Source organism: Gekko japonicus, unplaced genomic scaffold (genome assembly GCF_001447785.1).
Source record: "Gekko japonicus isolate JY-2015 unplaced genomic scaffold, Gekko_japonicus_V1.1 scaffold1151, whole genome shotgun sequence".
Lineage (NCBI taxonomy): Eukaryota > Metazoa > Chordata > Lepidosauria > Squamata > Gekkonidae > Gekko > Gekko japonicus.
In genome coordinates this window covers 476,604-497,121 of record NW_015172037.1, presented here as the reverse complement: position 1 = coordinate 497,121, position 20,518 = coordinate 476,604, and the positions used below count along the sequence as shown (strand labels likewise).

Genomic DNA, 20,518 nt, shown 5'->3' with positions numbered 1-20,518 from the left:
AAAAGTTATCACTGGTGTTCAAAGTTTATTTAGACTTAAGTGTCAGGAAAGGGTGTAGCTAGGCATTTTACTCTAACAAGATCTCCCTTTCATCTCCCTCTCCCCAATTTTACCTGCACAGACCACACCATCCATTACCAGCAGAGATATACCAGCTGACCTCTACATTACAGCTTCAGGGAGAAAGACATCACCATAGAAGTTTAAGAGTTTCCAAAATGAGAGAAATGAGAACTTTTCAAAATGAAAGTGAAAAATGACCCAGGATTCACATTATCTGAAGAGCTCTGTACAGTTTTCATCAGTTTTCAACATACTTTGTGATCAATCAGTTGTACTTGCATACAGCAGGCCATATATACAAAACTGGCACAACGGAATGAGCATCTACTTAATGGTTCCTATCGTTTATTTATTTATTAAACTTATATCCTGCCCTACCCCACAAGTAGGCTCAGGGTGGCTCATAACATATACATTAAAAATAAAACTGATAACATTAAAACAATTAAACAATTTAGACAATCAAAGCAAGATGGCACAAAAACACTAACAGTCCAACGTCTCCTGTAGCATTTTGAACAGATGATAATAGGTCGCCCGATTTATAGCAGTTTTTAAGCAGATGGTGGTAGCTAAACTGATTTACAATAGTGCCCCATAGGTAATAAACAGTATCTGAAAGGCACTGGGTGGGTACAAAAGGCAGGAGAGGCCGAGATGGTTTAATGCCTGCCACATCAACCAAAGGCTTGGTGGAACAGCTCCATCTTACAGGCCCTGTGGAGTTGTAATAGGTCCCGCAGGGCTCTGATCTCAGATGGGAGCATGTTCCACCAGGCTGGGGCCAGGACTGAGAAAGCCTTGATCGTCATTGAGGCTAAGCAGACATATCTTGGGCCAGGGATTACCAGGAGGTGTTGATCTACAGGGCTCAAGAATCTCCGGGCCCATATGGGGAGAGGCAGTCCTGTAGATATGCTGGTGCCAGGCCGTGTAGAGCTTTAAAGGTCAGTACCATAACCCTGAACTGGATTCAGAATTCAATTGGCAGCCAGTGCAGTCAGTGAAGCACCAACTGGATGTGCACCCACACAGGTGTTGCCATCAGCAGGCATTCTGCTGTATTCTGCACTAGTTGTAGTTTCCAGATCAGGTTCAAGGGTAGCCTTGCATAGAGTGAGTTATAGTAATCAAGCCTGGAAGTGACCATTGTTTGGATCACTGTAGCTATATCCTGAGATGTGAGATAGGGAACCAGATGCCCGACCAGCCGAAGACGATAAAAGGCCTATCTGGCAACTGTGGTGACCTGGGCCTCCATAGAAAGTGAGGGATCCAGGATCACCCCAAGACTCCTCACCTTCAGTGCTGGCACCAATGACACCCCACCGAGTGATGATAGATAAATGGCACCTCTCATAAAGTTTTGATTATGGTTTTAGAGAACCGGTGATGTCAGGGGGTGTGGTATATGCTAATGAGCTATTATGCTAATAGCCTAGTAGCTCATTAGCATACCTTATGCTAACAAGCTCCTGCAGCTCTTTTTCTATGAAAAGACTTCTGGCAGTATTTTTATGTAAGAGGGCTGACTTCTGGATTGAATATTAGATTGCAAAAGGGATGTACAGTTAGCTCATATTGAATCTAAATCCAAACCAAATAAGATTTATACAATCTGAAGAGAAACCAGAGTATGTGAGGGTGATCTTGCTGTGACATCTGTCACTCCATTGATTGCCTGGGTTGATCTGGCTGGCTAGGCAGCTGTTCCCTACCTATTTCACCACTCCATGAGCATCCTTCCTGATGCTGTGTGCTTGGTGGAAGAGGGCAACCATCCCATTTAGAACCCAAATATGACCCATTTGTTAACCTCAAAAGGGTAACTATTTCAGATGATACTGGGTAGTCTTTACAATATTCAGTAAAGAACCAAACAGACTGTATTTGATTGTAGATTTGACAACATTATGATATATGCAGCTGCACTCTGCTTCAGTCTCCATTTCTCCATGCTCACTATCATCCCTGAGACAGTGATGGATAGAACTTATAAGGGGAGAGGGTGACTCAGCAGGTATGTGCCTGGCATAGATCTTGTCCAGCCAAAACTATTAGCTTATCTTCATGCTGACTAGGATCATCCTGATTGGTGCTTCTGTGCACAGCAAGCATCTTCTTCCATCAGTACACCAGGGCCCATAGACGGCTCTCTTGATTCAACATAAGCATGGGACAAGTTTGCCTGAGCATTTCCATTAGGTGGAGCCACACACAAGCAAGGAAAAAACTCTGCTGGGAAAAGGGGGTAGAGGCAGCAGCTCAGGTTTTACTCTTGCTTAATAGGCAGTTCATCTGCCTGGCAATGGAAGGCGTGGAGGCTTGAGTAAACAAACAAGAGGAAAACATACATATACACTTCCGATCTAAGGGAGATGTCTCTGAGATCGATGGCGAACCTAAACAGCATGATAAAAAGTAGAGACATCACTCTGCCAACAAAAGTCCGCATGGTCAAAGCAATGGTATTCCCAGTAGTCATGTATGGCTGCGAGAGTTGGACTATAAGGAAGGCCGAGCACCAAAGAATAGATTCTTTTGAACTATGGTGCTGGAGAAGACTCTTAAGAGTCCCTTGGACTGCAAGAAGATCAAATCAGTCAATCCTAAAAGAAATCAACCCTGACTGTTCCCTGGAAGGCCAGATAATGAAACTGAAGCTCAAATACTTTGGCCACCAAACGAGAAGGGAGCACTCACTGGAGAAGACCCTGATGCTGGGAAAGATTGAAGGTCAAAGAAGACGGGGACGGCAAAGGATGAGATGGTCAGACAGTGTCATCGATGCGACGAACATGAAATTGAGCCAACTTCAGAGGATGGCGGAAGACTGGAAGGCCTGGCAGGAGCTGGTCCATGGGGTCGCGAAGAGTCAGACTCGACTGTGCGACTGAACAACAACAACAACAAAAAGCTAAGCAGTTGTGAGATGACTCTGTAAGAGTGAGTTTGCTTGTTCATATATAAAAGGGGGGATTCAAAACCACCTCAGAGACCAACAAGATTTTCAGTTTAGAAGCTTTTGAGAATCAAAGCTCCCTTATTGGTACTGATTATCTCAGGGGGCTTGCAGCAGAAGATGGGAAGTACTACTTTGTCTAGTTCCATACTGGTGCCTCATACCAACTCTATTTCACACCTGCCTCTAGAGAATAAGAATAATAGAATAGGAAAGTTTTTTGCTATCTGCCCAAAATCTGAAAAAGAATAGCTCATGGCTAAGATGCGGAACTCCTGTGAATTTCATCCCAGTCAGGGATGTTCTCCACTGAAACTAGGGGGATGCATTATCCAAATATGAAAGAACCTGAAAAGAATTATCAAACAAATGGCCCAAATCTACCCCCCCCAACAAAAAAAACCCATGTGCAAATCCATATTGTGCTAAGACTTCTAGAGGGAAGTTGCTGGGAATTTGCTATATCTCTGTCTTTGGTACTGGAAAAATGTCTCTGGTTGATTTAAATCCTTATACAGAAAAACTGTACCAAACCAATGAGCTTATTGTTTAGCTCACCTCCCTTCTTTATATTATAACATGGCCCGTAATTATCTGCATCAGTTCAGGAAGAGAGGCCTGTAACATGCGACTTCTGACCTTAATGGGATATTTGAATAGATAAAATTGGTTTTCAAAAATTCATTGTGATAAAAACTGAACAATCTTTGTAATCCACTACATCCACACATCCTTGGATTTTACACTACCTTTGCAGAGTTCTTCTGGTAGTTCCCTGTGTGGATAAGCCAAACTAATTGTGATGAATGTTATAGCACGAGAGCAGTTTCCAGTGTTGCACATATACAGCTTATTGCACACTTGCTAGGACTTTATTTTTTAAAAAATTCTGATGGGATTCTGAGTCCAGTATTCATTAACACTGGTGGTATAATTAATCACTCTCTTCCCACGAAGTATTGAGCTATTTGAATGGACAGATGGGGTCTATAAATGCTGCAGAATAAGGACTGAGTTGATAAACTGCAGGTCGGGCATATCAGCTTGATGCTAGCAAATCATGACAGCAACAATACCCTCTATTGTACTAACTGTAGATCATCAAATGAGTTATAATATATTATACAAAGATGACCCACGAATAAATTCATATGTGACATGGGTGCATTGATTGGCTTTCTATTGATTTAACTGTGACTCTACATGCTGTATGAATTGTTCTTATAAATTTAGATAGAGCTAATTCTGCATCTTTACTTTCTAACTGAAATCTTTTCCATTTTTTAAAAAGATTTTAAGATAATTTATGTTTACCATCTAGTACTATCTAGACCCCCCTCATGGATCACTGCCTTGTCGTGGCGAGGGGGCTTGAGCAGTTCAATGAAGCTGTGGGCTATGCCGTGAAGGGCCACCCAAGACGGACAGGCCACAGCAGAGAACTCAGACCAAGAGTGATCCCCCTGGAGAAGGAAATGGCAACCCACTCCAGTACTTTTGCCAAGAAAACCCCATGGAAAGTACCAAAAGGCTAAAAGATATGATGCCGGAAGATGAGCCCCTCAGGTCGGAAGGTGTCCAATATGCTACTGAGGAAGAGCAGAGGGCAAGTACAAGTAACCCCAGAAAGAGTGAAGCAGCTGGGCCAAAGCCGAAAGGACGCTCAGTTGTGGATGTGTGTGATGGTGAAAGGAAAGTCCGATGCTGCAAAGAACAATACTACATAGGAACTTGGAATGTAAGATCTATGAATCAAGGTAAGCTTGACGTGGTCAAAAATGAGATGGCAAGACTTAACATCGATATCTTAGGAATCAGTGAACTTAAGTGGACAGGAATGGGCGAATTTAACTCAGAAGACCATTATATCTACTACTGTGGCCAGGAATCTCGTAGAAAAAATGGTGTGGCCTTTATAGTCAACAAGAGAGTGCAAAAGGCAGTACTGGGATACAATCTCAAAAATGACAGAATGATTTCTGTCCGATTCCAAGGCAAACCATTCAACATCACAGTAATCCAAGTCTATGCCCCAACCACTGATGCAGAAGAGGCTGAAGTGGACCGGTTCTATGAAGACCTACAACACCTCCTAGAACTAACACCAAAAAATGATGTCCTCATCATCATAGGGGACTGGAATGCTAAAGTAGGAAGTCAAAAGGTAACTGGAATAACAGACAAGTTTGGCCTTGGAAAGCAAAATGAAGCAGGGCAAAGGTTAACAGAGTTTTGTCAAGAGAACACACTGGTCATAGCGAACACCCTTTTCCAACAACCTAAGAGGCGACTCTACACATGGACATCACCAGATGGGCAACACCGAAATCAGATTGACTATATAATTTGCAGTCAAAGATGGAGAAGCTCTATCCAGTCAGTAAAAACAAGACCTGGAGCTGACTGTGGTTCAGATCATGAGCTACTCATTGCAAAATTCAGACTTAAACTGAAGAAAATTGGGAAAACCACGAGGCCATTCAGGTTTGACCTAGATCGCATCCCTGATGAATATACAGTAGAGGTGAAGAATAGATTCAAGGGTCTGGATTTGATAGATAGAGTGCCTGAAGAACTATGGACAGAGGTTCGTGACATCGTACAGGAGGCAGCAATCACCACCATCCCAAAGAAAAAGAAATGTAAGAAAGCAAAGTGGCTTTCTGATGAGGCTTTACAAATAGCAGAGGAAAGAAGGAAAGCGAAAGGCAAAGGCGAAAAGGAAAGATTTACCCAACTGAACGCAGATTTCCAGAGAACAGCAAGGAGAGATAAGGAGGCCTTCCTGAATGAACAGTGCAAAGTAATAGAAGAAAACAATAGAATGGGAAGGACTAGAGATCTCTTCAAGAAAGTTGGAGAAATCAAGGGAGCGTTCCATGCAAAGCTGGCCATGATAAAGGACAAAAACGGTAGGGACCTAACAGAAGCAGAAGAGATTAGGAAAAGATGGCAAGAATACACAGAAGAACTATACAAGAAAGACCTCGATGTCCTTGACAACCACGACGGTATAATCACTGACCTCGAGCCAGACATCCTGGAATGTGAAGTTAAATGGGCCTTAGAAAGCATTGCTAACAACAAAGCTAGTGGAGGTGATGGTATTCCAGCTGAGCTATTCAAAGTCTTAGAAGATGATGCTGTTAAAGTGCTGCACTCCATTTGCCAGCAAATTTGGAAAACGCAACAGTGGCCACAGGATTGGAAAAGATCAGTATACATTCCAATCCCAAAGAAGGGCAATGCCAAGGAATGTTCAAACTATCGCACAATTGCACTCATATCACACGCTAGCAAGGTCATGCTCAAGATCCTACAAGCTAGGCTTCAACAGTACGTGGATAGAGAACTACCAGAAGTACAAGCTGGGTTTCGAAGAGGTAGAGGAACTAGAGATCAAATTGCCAACATTCGCTGGATTATGGAGAAAGCAAGAGAGTACCAGAAAAATATCTACTTCTGCTTCATTGACTATGCTAAAGCTTTTGACTGTGTGGATCACAACAAACTATGGCAGGGCCTTAAAGAGATGGGAGTACCAGACCACCTCACATGTCTCTTGAGAAACCTGTATAAGGGCCAAGAAGCGACAGTTAGAACCGGATATGGAACAACTGATTGGTTCAGCATAGGAAAAGGAGTACGACAAGGATGTATATTGTCGCCTTGCTTATTTAATATATATGCAGAGTACATCATGCGAAATGCTGGCCTGGATGAATCACAAGCGGGAATTAAGATTGCTGGGGAAAAGATCAACAACCTCAGATATGCAGATGATACCACTCTAATGGCTGAAAGTGAAGAGGACCTAAAGAGCCTCTTGCTCAGAGTAAAAGAGGAGAGCGCAAAAGTGGGCTTGAAGCTCAACATCAAAAAAACTAAGATCATGGCATCCGGCCCCATCACTCCTTGGCAAATAGAAGGGGAAGTCGTGGAAGTGGTGACAGACTTCACGTTCCTGGGATCCCAGATCACTGCAGACTGTGACAGTAGTCATGAAATTAAAAGACGCCTGCTCCTTGGGAGGAAAGCGATGGCGAACCTAAACAGCATGATAAAAAGTAGAGACATCACCCTGCCAACAAAAGTCCGCATGGTCAAAGCAATGGTATTCCCAGTAGTCATGTATGGCTGCGAGAGTTGGACTATAAGGAAGGCCGAGCACCAAAGAATAGATTCTTTTGAACTATGGTGCTGGAGAAGACTCTTGAGAGTCCCTTGGACTGCAAAAAGATCAAATCAGTCAATCCTAAAAGAAATCAACCCTGACTGTTCCCTGGAAGGCCAGATAATGAAACTAAAGCTCAAATACTTTGGCCACCAAATGAGAAGGGAGCAGTCCCTGGAGAAGACCCTGATGCTGGGAAAGATTGAAGGTCAAAGAAGACGGGGACGGCAAAGGATGAGATGGTTAGACAGTGTCATCGATGCAACGAACATGAAATTGAGCCAACTTCAGAGGACGGCGGAAGACAGGAGGGCCTGGCGGGAGATGATCCATGGGGTCGCGAAGAGTCGGACTCGACTGTGCGACTGAACAACAACAACAACTATCTAGACATTGTGCCTTGTACATGGGTTTTTAAAAATGTTTTCTTCTTGGGGTTGGCTTTTTTGCTCATTAGTTTTGGACATCACATCCCTGTCTATTTAATGGAGAGACAACATTGCATGACAATGCCACCTGCCGCGGAGGATTCATATACAAGTAGAGATGTTTGCAGGAAGGATGTCTTTTTGAATGAGAAGAGTCACCTTCAAACAGCTACTAATTCCTTTCCTCTCAGGCTATTACCCATGGCAATGTGTCAATGCACAGCCGAAAGTCTCTCCTGATCATTATTTTAGGTATGTCAATCTCTATCTTGCGACCAGATTCATCTTCCGAGAATCACCTTGAACTTATTATCAGAAATCTCTAGGCCAACTGCCACCTTTGGAGCATGTTCACATGGCTGAATTTATCTGTGCCAACTAAGCCAGCCAGCAGGGAATGACAAAGCTTTGCCAATTTCAATTCCTTTTTAATGGCATAAATAGCAATTAAATGATTCACTATCTCCCCCACCCCCCAGTTTCCTCTCACAGGATCACTGGTCTATTTGGCAAGACAAGTGAAAGCATTCCCTGATTTTATAAGTATTGGTTATCACAATGATTACAATGAAATGGGTTTTGAGGTTTTAGAATGATAAATCCTTTTTATCTCTTGGAAGCAACAGATGTTGCTAAGCATGTTCAAAAACATTCAGGTCTTAAGGATGATATCTACAAGGCTTCCCAGTAATCAAACCCTGCTGCCTGTTTGACATTTCAGAAGGGAAGGACTGCTTGGGGAAAGTGGGACAAGCAGAAGGGCTGTCTGGTGGCAAGCTCATTATGGGATGTGGCCAAAAATTACTAGAGTTGCACAGGCCCAGTTTATAATTGGCTTGGAGACTAGGTGATATGTTGAATTTTGTATTATAAGCCCCCAATTCTGATCTTCCAGTATATCTCTAACTCAGGTACATTCTCAGTATGCTCTAGGAAAAATCAAATGTACTAGGATCCAACTGCCATTTCTAGTTTCACCCTTATTTGTGCAATTCGTTTTTCTTGCAGATGACAAATAATTTAGACATTTTAGCATCCTAAGAAACAACAACCATGTTACAGAATATTTGGGACACCTGTGCTTTTATTTAATAGGAATCACCTCCATAGTAACCAGCATCTTCAGAGAATACATTAGTAAGAATTAAGGGAGAGTGGAAAATAATTAAACATGATAATTTAGAATTTGTCTCTAACAAACTGAATAATAAAACTAGGATGAAACTGGATTTTGTTTTTTAAAAAAATCACTGTACTTTAAAAATGTCTATACCACCCTTTCCAAAGCTTAAGGTGGTTCTCAGTAAGTAAAGGTAAAGGTTCCCTTGCTCGAAAGCCAGTCAAATCCGACTCTAGGGTTGTCCGAAGACGTTTCCATGGTCATGTGGCCGGCATGACTAAACACCGAGGCGCACGGAACGCTGTTACCTTCCCACCGAAGTGGTACCTATTTATCTACTTGCAATTTCTTGCTTTCGAACTGCTGGTTGGCAGGAGCTGGAACTAGAGATGGGAGCTCACTCCATCATGCGGCACCCTGGTCTCGAACTGCTGAACTACTGACCTTCCACAGCCTGCAGTTCAGCATCTTAACCACTTGAGCCACCGCAGCTAAATAGTATGCAGCCACCTTCCAGAAGCTATGCAGGTCTGTGTCAGTGCCTGGAAGGAACACTACCTGGGACCTCCATGTAAACTGCCTTTAGTTCCAGTTAGAGATGTAATAAATGAACAAACAATACAGGGGAAAACGAAGTAAGCTGCCCTGAGCCCTGCTCACAGGGAATGGTGGCCTAAAAATTTATCAGATAAGTAAATAAAACATAACACTGCTACCAGTATTCAGGAGGAACAAGATCATCAGTTGTCTTCAAGAAATGGCTCTTACCATACCTTAACGGCATGAAGATGGTTGATTCCCTGTCCATGAAGAAGCTCACTTACAGGCATGTCTAGACAGCTGTTGCTCATCCTAGCTATGGATGACTTCTTGCAGAATGAACACTTTGCACCCTAGAATGTTGCCTGTGCCTGGCTTCTGCATGACATAATTCAGTAGGCAAGAGTAGTAAAGAACAAATGAAGATGGATTAAAAGGTAGGTAAGGCTATGGTTCGGTGTTCATTAATACACAGGAGTATAAAAGATTCAGTTTTACCTTCATGGGCTCTGTCCTACTATTTTCAAGAGCTAAGAAGCTGTGAATGATGAAAAGATTCAAAAACAACACTAACCACCACCACCCATCATGTCCTGATAGACACAATAAGTTCCCTATTTTAAATTTCATCTGATGCTACTTCCTCCCCTCACTTCAAGTATCACTGCATTCACAGAAAGTAGGCTATACATAAAACAAATAAGAAATAAAAGAAACTAAAACTAGGTGTGAAAGAACAAGCAGTAACACAATTACCCAGAGAAGTGCTACTGACAAACACAGAGGAATGCTAGAGTTAACTGTACATGCTAATCATGTTCCTGTCAGATTTCTCTTGCTACAATGCCTGTCTCGGGAATAGGAGATGCAGATTCAGTAAGCAAAGCCTATGGACTGCACTGCTCTTCAATTTCAGTCAGTGAAAAACTACCCATGCAAGTCTTTAAACATGACATTTAAAGTCTTTCGACCTGTTAGGCAGAAGAGGTCAGGAACCAGAATTCTATTCCTCTGCCAAGGTAACTTTAACAGATTTTCAATTCCTTTCCCCCTTTCCAAGAATTCTACAGGACCAATCTTTAGTATTTAGAATCACAAAATTGTTACTCTGGAAGACATCTGTGCATCTTTCCATGCGTGTCAGGCCCAGGTAGCAGCCACTGCAAAGCCCTCACAGAAGACCTCCAGAGGCACCCACAGAGCAGGGCACACGCTCAATTTGATCTTTGCGGTGGGAGTTACAGTGGACCGGATTACAGCTACGGCCATTCCATGGTCGGAGCACCATGTTCTGAAGGCCCGTGTGAATGTGCCACCCCGACCCTGTTTGGGCGGCGAGCGTATTTTGGCTTGCCCATGGAGCCAAATGGACTCCATGTGGCTTCAAATGGCCCTGCGGGATCTGATGCCCCCTGGCGGTTCACTAGATGAGCTTGTTGAGGACTGGCAAACCCAACTCTTGGAAGCCATCGATGTGATCGCTCCCCAAAATCCTCTGCGCCCCCATTCTAAACCCGCTCCATGGTACACACAGGAGCTGAGGTTGATGAAACGGGAGCTTAGACAGCTAGAGAGACATTATTGCATTTTATTGCTGATTGTTCTTTAAATTCCCTCTCTTTTTTGCTTATAGTCCTATCTACTTTTTAGTCAAAGTCAGCCTAGTTAAACCTGTCTTTTGTTTAAGGGGAATATTGTTCCAAGGTAGCATCTGTGTATACAAAGATTCAGATCCTCAAAATCTGAGATGTACACATGTGTGGGGATGGCTACATGTGTCTACCCCTGATCCTTTTTTAGGGTAATCTCATCAAATCTCAGAAGCTAAGCAGTATTTGGATAGGAGACCACCAAGAAATACCAGGGTTAATTGCAGCGGCAGGTAAAGGCAAACCACCTCTAAACATCTCTTGCCTTGAAAACCTATGTGTCACCATAAGTCAGCTGTGATTTGACAGCAACAACAACAACAAAAGATGATTAGGAAAACTCAGAAGCCAGCAGTTGTCAGTATTGAAAACACAAAACATAGACAGATTGTGTAGAAAACAATAAGAACAAAACTTCACAAGCTATGTGCAGAGGCATGGCCACAGTCTGGTGTTGTGCAGAGTCTTAAGTTGCTGCCTGTTCTGAACTGGAATCCACAAAAGTACATAGCTGGGAAAGAACAACATGGAGGCTTCCTTACAACCTTGCAAGAGACCTGATGGATCCGATCAATGGTCAACCTACGGCAACATTCTGTTTCTAGTAGGGCAGTAGCCATAAGTGGACATATTTTCCATGAATTTGTTTAATGTCCTTTTCAACAAATCTAATCTAGCAGCCCGTGACAGTGATTTGCAGAAATGGATCGTGTGCTATGTGCAGAAATGCTACCTTTTATGTGTCCTGAATATCTTTATTGTTAACGTCAGTGGATATCCCAGTTGCAGCTTTTTAGCAGCAGTGAAAAAAAGTCACAAGAATAAAATTAAGGATGTTCTGGAGCATGCAAATAATTTTGTAGACAACTAAGAAATAGGAATTCTTTTAATTTTGAAACAAATTTCCATATTTTGCTAGTGAAATCTAGATTTCATAATCAGTCATGCTGATTTCTAGACCCAATGGTAGCAGTTTTGCTTCCATTATTTAAAAAAACACAAAAAACTATACCTGTCTTTAAGTGCTATATGCTGCAGAAGTTAACATGCATTTTAGTAAAAGGCTATGATTATCAAACTACTGCTAAATTGGAGGGAATAACTGTTTGGTTTCTACGGACTATCAATTTATTCTGCTAAGGTATAAATCATCTAAGAACTGAAGCATACTTCCTGAAATAGAAAAGAGATCACAATAAAATATGAATGCTTACATTGACAGAGAATGTTGAACTTTTCCTTATGCAATTAACACATAAGGGGAACACTGATTTTCCTTACCATAGTACTTTTATAGCATTTATATGGAACATTTAACCTCTGGCCCAGTTTCAGGTACTAAAAAAGACACACCTCTTCATTTTCACATATGGCCATAACCTAAATCAAGGTTAACTTGTATAATGGTATTCTTTCCATTTTTCAGTCAACACTTGTGTCAACCACGTAACAGATTCAGAAAATAAAGCATGTTTTGGAACATCAAGCAGTCCTTAGTCCCAAGGAAGCATGCTTTCTTCTTTGACACAGCAGGGGAGGAATGTGGTAGCATCGGGTCAAGATTATTTTATTGCATTTTTATAGCATCGTCTACACCACCTACCATGGACCAGGAGGTCTCATAATCAAGACCCAGTTAAAAGGTATTAAACATATACATTTTTATGAGTTCTAAAAATGCCAAGAGGACCTCCAATATAAGAGGAGGGGGGGAGAGCTGCTGGAAAGGCCACTTCTTGTGAGTAGAATCAATTAGGGGAAAGAGGGTTATTGGCATAATTGTATTTCTCTAACATAAAAGCCATTCTGACTTTTTGAGTGTCACGGCTGACAATGAAGGGCCTTCACTTATTCCTTTTATGCTGCCTAGCAAACATTAATAAAAGTGCTTGTTTTAATTTTAAGACCCATAACTGTAACCTTGAATCATATTCCTCCCCTCATTCCCTTCTCGGGTGATTCAGAGGCTGTGATTATATTGATATTACCCCATAACAAGTCTTGACTATTTATATGAATAGTTGTCAAGGAAACCAGGTACTAGGGATAACTGTAGAACATGTCTAGATGTGGAATTTCTTGTACATAAGGAGATACTACATGAGAAAACATAAGTCACCCTGAGAAACAAGCTCAGGAGCTGATAGGCTTTACATGAGCTTATTTTTTATAACTCATATAAATATATACTTCAGAGAAAAATATCACTTTATGGAAAGCCTCCTTGACCTTTTTTGCACTGACAGTGGTTTCAAGAAAGACACCAGCCATCAGTTAAGAATATAATTTCCCAAATAGACCTGCCAAAACCTGTTCAATATATAGATATGTACAGATGATTTTCAGTATAATTTCACCATTTGAAGTGGACTGCATCCCATGCAGAATCTCTGTTGATGGAATATTTTCCATTTGATCAAACCCATTATTCCCGTATATGGAATCTGTCTTTTAGTCTGCATGAATTCCCTAGCAATTAACAAATGATCAGAATTCGACCCAATCTGTCAACGTGATGCAATATCACAATAATAACTGGGTAAACCTGGGCTTTGAGACTACAGCTTTCCAGAAGGACAGTCTAGTTACTGAGCACGTTAACAGCTGTATCCTAGAAAACTTCAGTTCAGGTAAGTGAGAAATGAAGTGGCCAGAGTAAAGTGAGTCTCTTCCTTGGGGATGCTGGCTGAAGACATGATACCCCAGTGTGGAGCTGGCCCCTGACACCAGGGTTCTGACACAGAACCCATGGAGGTTGCAAGATGGGGCAGTGATTAAAAGGAAAAGGTTCCTTCCCCATATTAAAGTAGCGTAATCAGGAAAACAGGTGGATTGTGGTGGTTTAAGCAGACCAATAATAATGGAATTTTAGAGGTCAGACATGATAGACATGTGTAGGACAATGCTGTAATCTGCTGAAGGATTATACTCAAGTGATGCACATCAGCTCTTCTTTGCTCAAGGTGAAGATGTGCCACAGAGAATTGGAACTCACACTTTGCCAGTGTCACGTTCCCCCCTTGGGCCCTTGACACAAAGTCACATTGCAAAATGTCAGAAGGAAGTTCTCTCTTTGCACTTCCAGAAATTAAAAATAAAGAACAAAAAACAGGGAACAGCAGTAGCTTTAAACAGCAAATCAGGAGCCAGAATCTATAAACATAAAAGACACAGCTGCCCGTACACACGATGCTGGCTAGTATTAGAGTGCAGGATAAATCCAAACTTTTTTTTCATTTGAACAAGAAATCATGTCATGACCCTCTGGTCATGAGTACTGTTTATTCATACTAGATCCTGTGTGGAAGTATCCCCCCCCCCCGCGCCTTTTCTTTCAAATGACCAGACTATGTGAAGTTAAGAGGGTAAAGAAAATTGATGTGGCGCTATTCATTATGAATATGTAGATCTTCAAAGTGCAAAACAGAGGCACTGTTGCTGTTAACTATACCAAAATCCCCTCTTCTTTTGACACTCTTATAATGATCCAGCTTGAGCCTGTCAGATCCTAAGATCTTCCTTAGAATATGAAAGGGGAATAGGTCTTTTTCTGCAGATCTAGGCAAAGTAGCATAAAGATCCCACAACAAAGGAGGGATTAAGGTTTTCTGGCCACAGGGGCTTGCCACCACTTTATACTTTTCAGCCCTCCAACTACCACACAACTCTGTCCAGCTAATACAGCATCAGAGCCTTTGCTTACCAATGGGCAGGGCCACAGTTGTTATGTGAACTGCAGCTTTATAAAAGAAGACAATTTCAAGGAAGCACTCTGTGGTGCAACATCCTCCCATTAGCCTCACAATCTCTGACCTCCATGTCTGTACTCACAGACTTTGTTATTGAATCTACTCAAAGCATATGACAGCTGAGTACCTAAAGGCTGCAGAGAGAACTTCAGTTTGTCGTCTTGGAATTCTGCTTATCCCTTGCCTAGCTGTTCTACTAAACTGCCTGGGAATCTTGCCATTTGCACTATGAGTGGACAGAGTACAGCCTGGCCTTATAGTGTACGTCCAGAATACTATTTTCCAATGCACACAAGCTTTACATTCACTAATATTACAATGAAAAGAGCATGAAGCACAAGACAGCAATACTATATGCACTGTCAAGAATTCAAGCACCTAACAATATACCTTTCTACACAATGATTCTGAAGTTAACTGAAATATAAATATGCAGAAATATATCCACAGTGTGCTTTTAATTCATTATCTCCAAAACATAATTACTGCTGTGCAAACCACATATCTTCAGTTTGCAAGCCTGAACTATAATGCTAGCGATTTCTGAATTTCTCTTTTCAGTTAGGTCTGGCATGTGATGCACAGCTGTTTTAATGGCAATGCTTCTTGGAGATGTTCTCCTCCATGGGCACAGTGGTGTAAAGTGCTTGACTATTATGTATTCCAGTAGGGACTTGGATTATTTATCCCCTCTGAAGGCTTTGAACAACTTGAAATCTACTATAATAGGGTGCTCTGTTTTGCACTCTAATTTAGGACTAGTTCAGACATTGAAAAATGTTCCATTGGAGGATGCAGCTATCATTGAGGTCACATTTGCACAGCAAGGCTAAGTCTTCTGTCAACACAGCTGTAGCATCTCTGTACTTCCTCAATCTTCCGCATGTTTTGTAATCACTGTTATCAAAGGATCATCTTCAGGGTAGTTGCACCTCTTTTCCTTGGATTGCTTGGACCACACATTACATTCTTTATACAGAGGCATGGTGAATGGATAACTAAGGTGCTCTGTGCAACAGATCACTCTGAATGTATCAAGAGGCTATAAATGGCTGCCCTACCTGGGTTCCTCTGTCTTAGAGCAGACCAATGGCTGGTAAAACGTATTGCCCTGACTCATAAACAACATCCTTTGTTCCTCCCTCCCTTCATCACTCATGTTTCTCCTCACGTTGCTTGTGATTTAAAACAAAAAACAAAAAAACTCTGTGGTAACTAAACTCTTTCATCCAGCATTTTTACCATTAGTCTGTTCAGAAAAACAGGTGCTGTCTCAATTGCTCCACAATTCTTGTTCTGTGTGCCATTCACTGTCTGCTAGTAATGGTTTGGACAGCACTTAAATAAATATTTTAAAATGTATATTTCTCTTATAGACACTGCAGGGCAAACACAGCACCTCAGAGGAAGAGAGAAGTCATAATAGGCCAAAATGAGAGGGGCTTTCTTAAACCAAGAAAACATTCTCTTTTTTTTAGCTGAGAGAAAACGATGCCATCAGACTCTCAAGGAAAAGACTTGCAGTCTTAATTAAAACATCCTCTGTGTATGTACTCCATGCTATAAATGACAATGTACAAGCTTACACATGAATTCTCAATTTTCTTCAAAGTCTACTCTTGGCAATGCACCTAGGCTAATATTTGTCTGCTTCTTAACATGCAAACGATACTACAGTCATTTCTGTTCAGTGACATTATTTTTCTGACAGGTAATCTTTCCCCTTTGCCATTTCTTCTAATTATATTCTGTTTTCTCTTCTTCTTAGAGTGTGGAGAGGTTTGGAATTTCCTTAATTAGTACAGCAATTTGCTAAATTTTGTTTCTACCTTTTTACAGGATTTTAATCAAGTTTAGCATGGCACTGATTTGATATGCCATACAAATTACCACTACAAGCTCCAGATGCCAAGTTTTAAAATATTTTCATCAGTTTCTTGGATGACATTCACTCTGTACTTCAACCCATTGATAAATTGCCACAATCTAATTCAAGGCTTATATCTAAAGCAAATATATTTGAAATACTTATTTCAAACATATTGAAAATAAATAAAACTTACTTCTAAGTAATAAGTGCTGAATAATTTAGTTGGTTGGAAATAGTGCTTCTTGTGTTAATGGAAAGAACTTCATGAAGGCCCCGGTCACATGGAAAATTAGCTGTGTGATAGGGACAGCTGCTGTGCGGATTTTATGGGCGCGATCACATGTGAACATCTGGCAAGTGTCCCACACCTGTAGGCAACCCGTAGCACCCGGCCGAAGAAGCGGAGTTAAAAGATAGTAGGGAAAGTGCAGTACTTTCCGGAAAATGTGCAGCGCAGGCGGGCGACAGATCATGGAAGTGCTGGTATCCCGTAGCATCAGGCGCCCGTCTGCATCCCGTTTCACACCGGATGTTTTGTTTAAGCCTCCATGGTATGCACACAAACATGGAACTGTGCATGCCCACTGTTCTATGGATTCACTTGCGTGGTCATGTGCAGGCGGGACCTCTGGCTGGAAACAAAAATGCCCATGAGGCCGGGAAGCGGCAGCTTGCGATCGCCGTGTGTGTGATCACACCATGCCGCTTCTCCCCCCCACACACATTGCCACACTTCACTGTCGATGTGTGATTGCAACTGGGGGCATGTGCGTGGAGCATCGGGGGAAACGGCTGATCGTGATACCGCGCTTCATTTAGCTCCAGAGCAAATAGCCTCACTTCCCCCATGGATTATCTCGCTTGTGTGACCAGGGCCAAACATAACTATTTCTATATATAACAGCACAGTTTGATAGGAACTACTCAAGTCTTCTGCAAATTTATCAGGCATACGTGGAATATCTCCTACATTTATAGACATGCTAAATAATGATAGGAGAGCTCACTGACTTCCAGCTCAGTTTATAATTAGCTTGGTTGTGCCAGCTTTTCTTGATGGGATCTCAGAATACATGTTTGTAATACTGGAGCTTACCAGCTGTCCCATCATCCCCCCCATCCAAATTAACCTTTCAGAAATATGGGAGTAGGGAGGGCTGGTAGAGAATGCTTAGAGAAGTGGCAAAGGACCTCAACAGTAAGGCAGAGAGCACCAGGGGCCACCTAGCAGTTCCCAGTGCCTCACAGTTTAATCCATTGAGCAAAGAAGCATTGGGAACTCCATTTCACTGATTCCCTGATATGAACAGATGCTATGTGTGAACTCTAAGGCCTTAAAAGGTCTCTTACATTGCTAAATTTTTGCTCCTTTTCACACAGATACATTTTGGGGAAAGGTGAGCAGCAGTAAGCCCACTATGAACCAGACCTACACTTTGATGGAGCAGCTGTCTCAATTTTCAAAAGGCTCAGGAAGCTGACCTCTGGAGTCCACCATTATATGGACTTCAGTGTAATCACGAGCATTAGAGTAAGATGCTTGTAATTCTAATTATATCGGTTTCAGAGGTCAGGCCTAATACCTATTTGTCCTTGTGTATAAGATATTGTAATGCCAGAGAATCTCAAAAAATTGATCAACCAAGTAGTGTCTGACTCACTGACACATGTCCTTCCACAAAGAGCACTTTCGTTGTGGAAGTGAGTGATTGTACAAGTAATCCATCTGATCGTTTGAGTCAAGACTGTAAAGACAGAAACAGCTTTCCTAGGAGACATTTAATATTACTCAAGGTGAAATAAGGGAGCAGAATGTCTTAAAACCACAACTTCAAGGATCTAGGATGAAGAATACTGGCCATATAACTTGTAGTTTTTTCTCATGCACATCCAAGGGCAGTTAAAAATATGAGTGACACAGCTAAAAAAAAATTGGGAGTGTGGTAATCATGCAGATTGCAATTCCTCTCCCCCCACCCATTGTGAATGATTTCTCAAGGCCAGAATACAGACTACAAGGACATGAGATGGCTATTTCTAGCACCCAAACCTTGAAATGGGAGGTGAGTGGCACTTCTCAGGGGCCATTTTTGGTCACAAAGCCCCAGTTTGTGATCCCTAAAATCCAGACATTCATAGATTTAAAAATATGAACAAAGAAGTTAAGATTCCATTTTTTCTTTACCTTCAGCTCATCTGCATCATAGAAGTCTATCCGAACTGCAGGGACCATCCACGTCTGGAAGAGGGTCGCCAGGATCTGTTTTGCAATTGCATCTGCAATGAGGTGGAAGTGAAGAGGGTTCCGCCTGTTGGAAAGCAAAAGAGAGAAAGAACACTTGTAAATGCTTCAGACTCGACATAAAAGAAGCTCTCCCTCTTTACAAACTTTACAACCTACACCATTTCATAATAGTTGGGTACAACCATACAATCTACTGGGATACATTTTTAAAGTTCCATTTTAATCCAGCTATGGTTTGAAAACGCAGCTCATAACATCTAATTTGCTCCTTTTCAAAGGCGACTAATTCACTCCTACTTTGGGTATTTAAATAACTCATATGATTTGTACCAAAGGTTCTGAATCATCTTAGCACATTTCGTGTGATGATAACATTTTTGTCTATGACAGATGGAAAAGAGAAGATTTTTTTAAAAAGTCACTAACTGGCACTGCCACATCTGTATGCTTACGGTGGGCTTGTATATTCTTAAGGCAAAACAGGGCATCACTCCAGAACATCAGTGGGAAGAAACCATATGGATCAGGTGACAGATATAGTTATTTCCCATGTCAATCAGATGAGATCTTGCTGGAGCATGCACAGATTCAGTTCCCATGCCTTTCTGACAACATATGAATCTGCCCTTCGTAAGTTCAATTGCGTTTCACACAGGCAACAGTCATAGAGGAATTAACAAGGTCTTGGACAATTGTTTTGATACAAGGCAATACTGAGTAGAGTGAAAGTTGTCTGGAAATGACTATAAATCCATTATGTTCATCCTTCCAAACCAGAGATATAGAGCGCTTTAAAAATATAACAAGTGAAGTCAATATAACATCATAACTGGCACAGTTGCATAAGAAATCAACCCAACATCCTGAACTGGACTTTTAATAAACACTGAGGGTATTTCAGAAGCAACTCTGTCTGAACTGCCTTTTTGTGACTTATAGTGCTCCCGATATGCACTGTATGTGAACCACACAAATGCAGCTCATCATTGGCAGGAGGCAACACAGGAACAATGTAGCAAAACTACAGAGACACTAAAGAACGGAAGGAGTGATACTGGACCAGCCTCAGGACATCTGCATATATACAGAAACTCCTGTTAATAAAATGAAGCCAATGCAACATATCTAAAAGGGCTTGTTCTTATCATCATTGCAACAATAGTTGATTCTAATATCTGCTATATTCAATTAGAATAGCTTCACCAGATATGCTATGCTCTGAACAAAGGTGCAAAAAGGTACTATAAGAACAATAATACAGAATCAAAAGCTCATAAATTTGAGCCTGCCTGCATTTAAACTCAAAAGATCAAGAAACTTAAACTAAAACCACACTGACACACTTATCGACATCCACCTAAAAGACTTTAGGGAATCATAGAGACGAGAACAGGCCAGGAACAAAACACATAACTATAGTTTGCCTACTGCTGAGTGTTACTCAGCCAGTTTGGTGTAGTGGTTAAGTGTGTGGACTCTAATCTGGGAGAACCAGGTTTGATTCCCCACTCCTCCACTTGCAGCTGCTGAATGACCTTGGGCAAGCCATAGTTCTGATAAGAGCTGTTCTTGAAAAAGAGCAGTTTCTGTCAAGAGCTCTCTCAGCCCCACCCACCTCACAGGGTGTCTGTTGTGGGGAGGGGAAGGGAAAGGAATTTGTAAGCCACTCTGAGACACCTTTGGGTAGTGAAGGGCGGGGTATAAATCCAATCTCCTCC

General features: G+C 41.7%; 1 protein-coding gene across 1 annotated transcript in view; it reads right to left on the bottom strand.

Moving 5' to 3' along the window:
• Window positions 1–20,518, bottom strand: part of LOC107118339 (glycosyltransferase-like protein LARGE1) — a 321,370-nt gene that overhangs the window by 168,852 nt on the left and 132,000 nt on the right. The window contains exon 4 of the mRNA XM_015420643.1: window positions 18,741–18,864. Within this exon, the coding sequence (XP_015276129.1) occupies window positions 18,741–18,864 (124 nt within the window). The remainder of the gene's footprint in view (window positions 1–18,740; window positions 18,865–20,518) is intronic.